This window comes from Leiobunum rupestre, chromosome 9 (genome assembly GCF_980474605.1).
Source record: "Leiobunum rupestre chromosome 9, qqLeiRupe1.1.hap1, whole genome shotgun sequence".
NCBI lineage: Eukaryota > Metazoa > Arthropoda > Arachnida > Opiliones > Sclerosomatidae > Leiobunum > Leiobunum rupestre.
This window is the reverse complement of record NC_143392.1, coordinates 11,869,310-11,871,221: the sequence shown is the minus strand read 5'-3', so window position 1 is coordinate 11,871,221 and position 1,912 is coordinate 11,869,310. Positions and strand designations below refer to the sequence as shown.

The 1,912-nt window shown below is 41.4% G+C and overlaps 1 protein-coding gene across 1 annotated transcript; it reads right to left on the bottom strand.

The window, feature by feature from the left end:
- Positions 1–307: 307 nt before the first annotated feature.
- LOC149926554 (carbohydrate sulfotransferase 11-like) lies at positions 308–1,192 on the bottom strand. Its single transcript, XM_090157709.1, has one exon. The coding sequence runs from the start codon at positions 1,190–1,192 to the stop codon at positions 308–310; it is 885 nt and encodes a 294-aa protein (XP_090013835.1).
- Positions 1,193–1,912: the final 720 nt, after the last annotated feature.

The window sequence follows — 1,912 nt, the reverse complement described above, 5'->3', positions numbered from 1 at the left end:
TGTAAACTTTTTGTATTTTAATATATGCATGTCGCCAGATGATGTAACCCTCTAACATCAGTGTAAAACTCATCTTAATAAAGTACAATTGGATTTAATTTGATTTAATTGGTTCATTCAAGGGGCGAACAGGGCCGTATAAGACTTTTTACAAAAACTACGTTGCTGTCAATCGCGATCGTACTAAAACATATTTCATAATATAAAAACCCATAAAATTTTTACATGAATGTTACTATTTATTTTTATTGAAACAAATATTTCATACTCGATTAATTTGCTATGTGTACGTGACAAAATACCATCGTTACAGATACCCCTCGGTGGTAAACCCAAACAGCTCAAAATCTAGTCGGTAGTTTTCATACAACTTCAATATTTTATCTCGAGACAGTTGGCTGAACAGTTTCTGAGCGATAGAATCGGTTGTAGGATTGTGGTAAGTGGGAAAGCGAGTGCCAAAGAGGAATTCCGTGTCCGGGTTCATGGTCTCGAACTGGCCGATGTAGTCGTACTTGACGATGCACGGCTCGCAGAGCATCCAATACGGCAGCCAATGCTGGTTGTAGCGAACACGCGGAGTGTAGATCAGATAGTCCACGAATTCCTCAAAGGTCGGAACGGGATTGGCACTCGAGTTAAAATTGTTCCCTCGAGAGCGTTCCATGATAGACACTGATAAAGACTTGAAAACCCTTGTAGTATTTCTGTGTAATTTATCCAAGTAGGCTGAGACCAATCTTCGGAATGGATGGCGCGTGAATATAATCTTCCGGTACGACTGTAATTCCGGGTGGTCTTGGTGATAAAACGACGAATGAGGTACCGTTTTCAGTTGCTTTCTCGCCACCGTGTGTAGGTTTTTCGCTTTATTAATCCCCATCTCGTTCAAGAAAAACCGCTTGAAATTGGTAGACCCCACTTTCGGCATGGTGCAGAACAACGTGCGCGATTTATCGTCCACGACGATGTTTATCATATAGAGTAGCTCCTTAAAACCCGGTTTCGGTGTGAATGACAACCTTTCCGTGAAATATTCCTGCTGGTCCAGATTCAAATGGCGGCAAACATCGTTCAGGGTGTTGGCCCTTCTTTGGAACCTATTCATCGATTCATTTTCTCTTTCCAGTTTGGTCCTGTCATCCCGAAGAAAGACCAAACTGACCTTGTGGCCAGGCGGGCTGATGGCCATTTTGCGGAATCCGATCAAGTCAGCGGACAAGTGTAGGAAAAGCACAACGAAAGGAATACCTAAAATAACAGCGAACACGAACGATTTGTACCTCCAAAATGTCCGAGATATCTTAGCGCTCGTGAAACTAGCGTTCTCCGAGTCTACCATATTTTGGACGAGGCAATTTAACCGCCGATCCGCGGGAAACTGGAACACAGCGTTGTTCTGTTTCCAGCTAAAAACTAAACCGCTAACTTGCATTTATACACTCGATTTACTACTATATCCATATACATGTGTACTGAATAAATATCAGACAGGCGTGGTTCCATACAAACATTTTGGGGGGTGCATCACGTGCATATTGACCGAGCGAGTGAAGCGATTGCAGTTTTCTACTCATACAGCTTCATATATTTTCAGCGGTTTGGGGGGCTCTTAGCTTCCGTATTTTTTAACCGCCAGATGTCGTTAATATGGAGAAAAAAAACATCCGCGTGACGTCAACTTGCTAGTCAACTGCTGTATTTAAACGGTGGCGCGTGTGATTTTTCAAATGTTTTAATACAACAAGCTAAGGCTTATGTGTTTACTTTCTATGATAACGTTACAATGCAATAATGTACTGCAATTAACATAAAATAATTGTCAGCTATTATTTAGTTCCAACGTGGCTCATTATTGTTTGATCAAAAATTGCTTGTCGACTAAAAAGCAAACGGACGCTACTTTACCTAA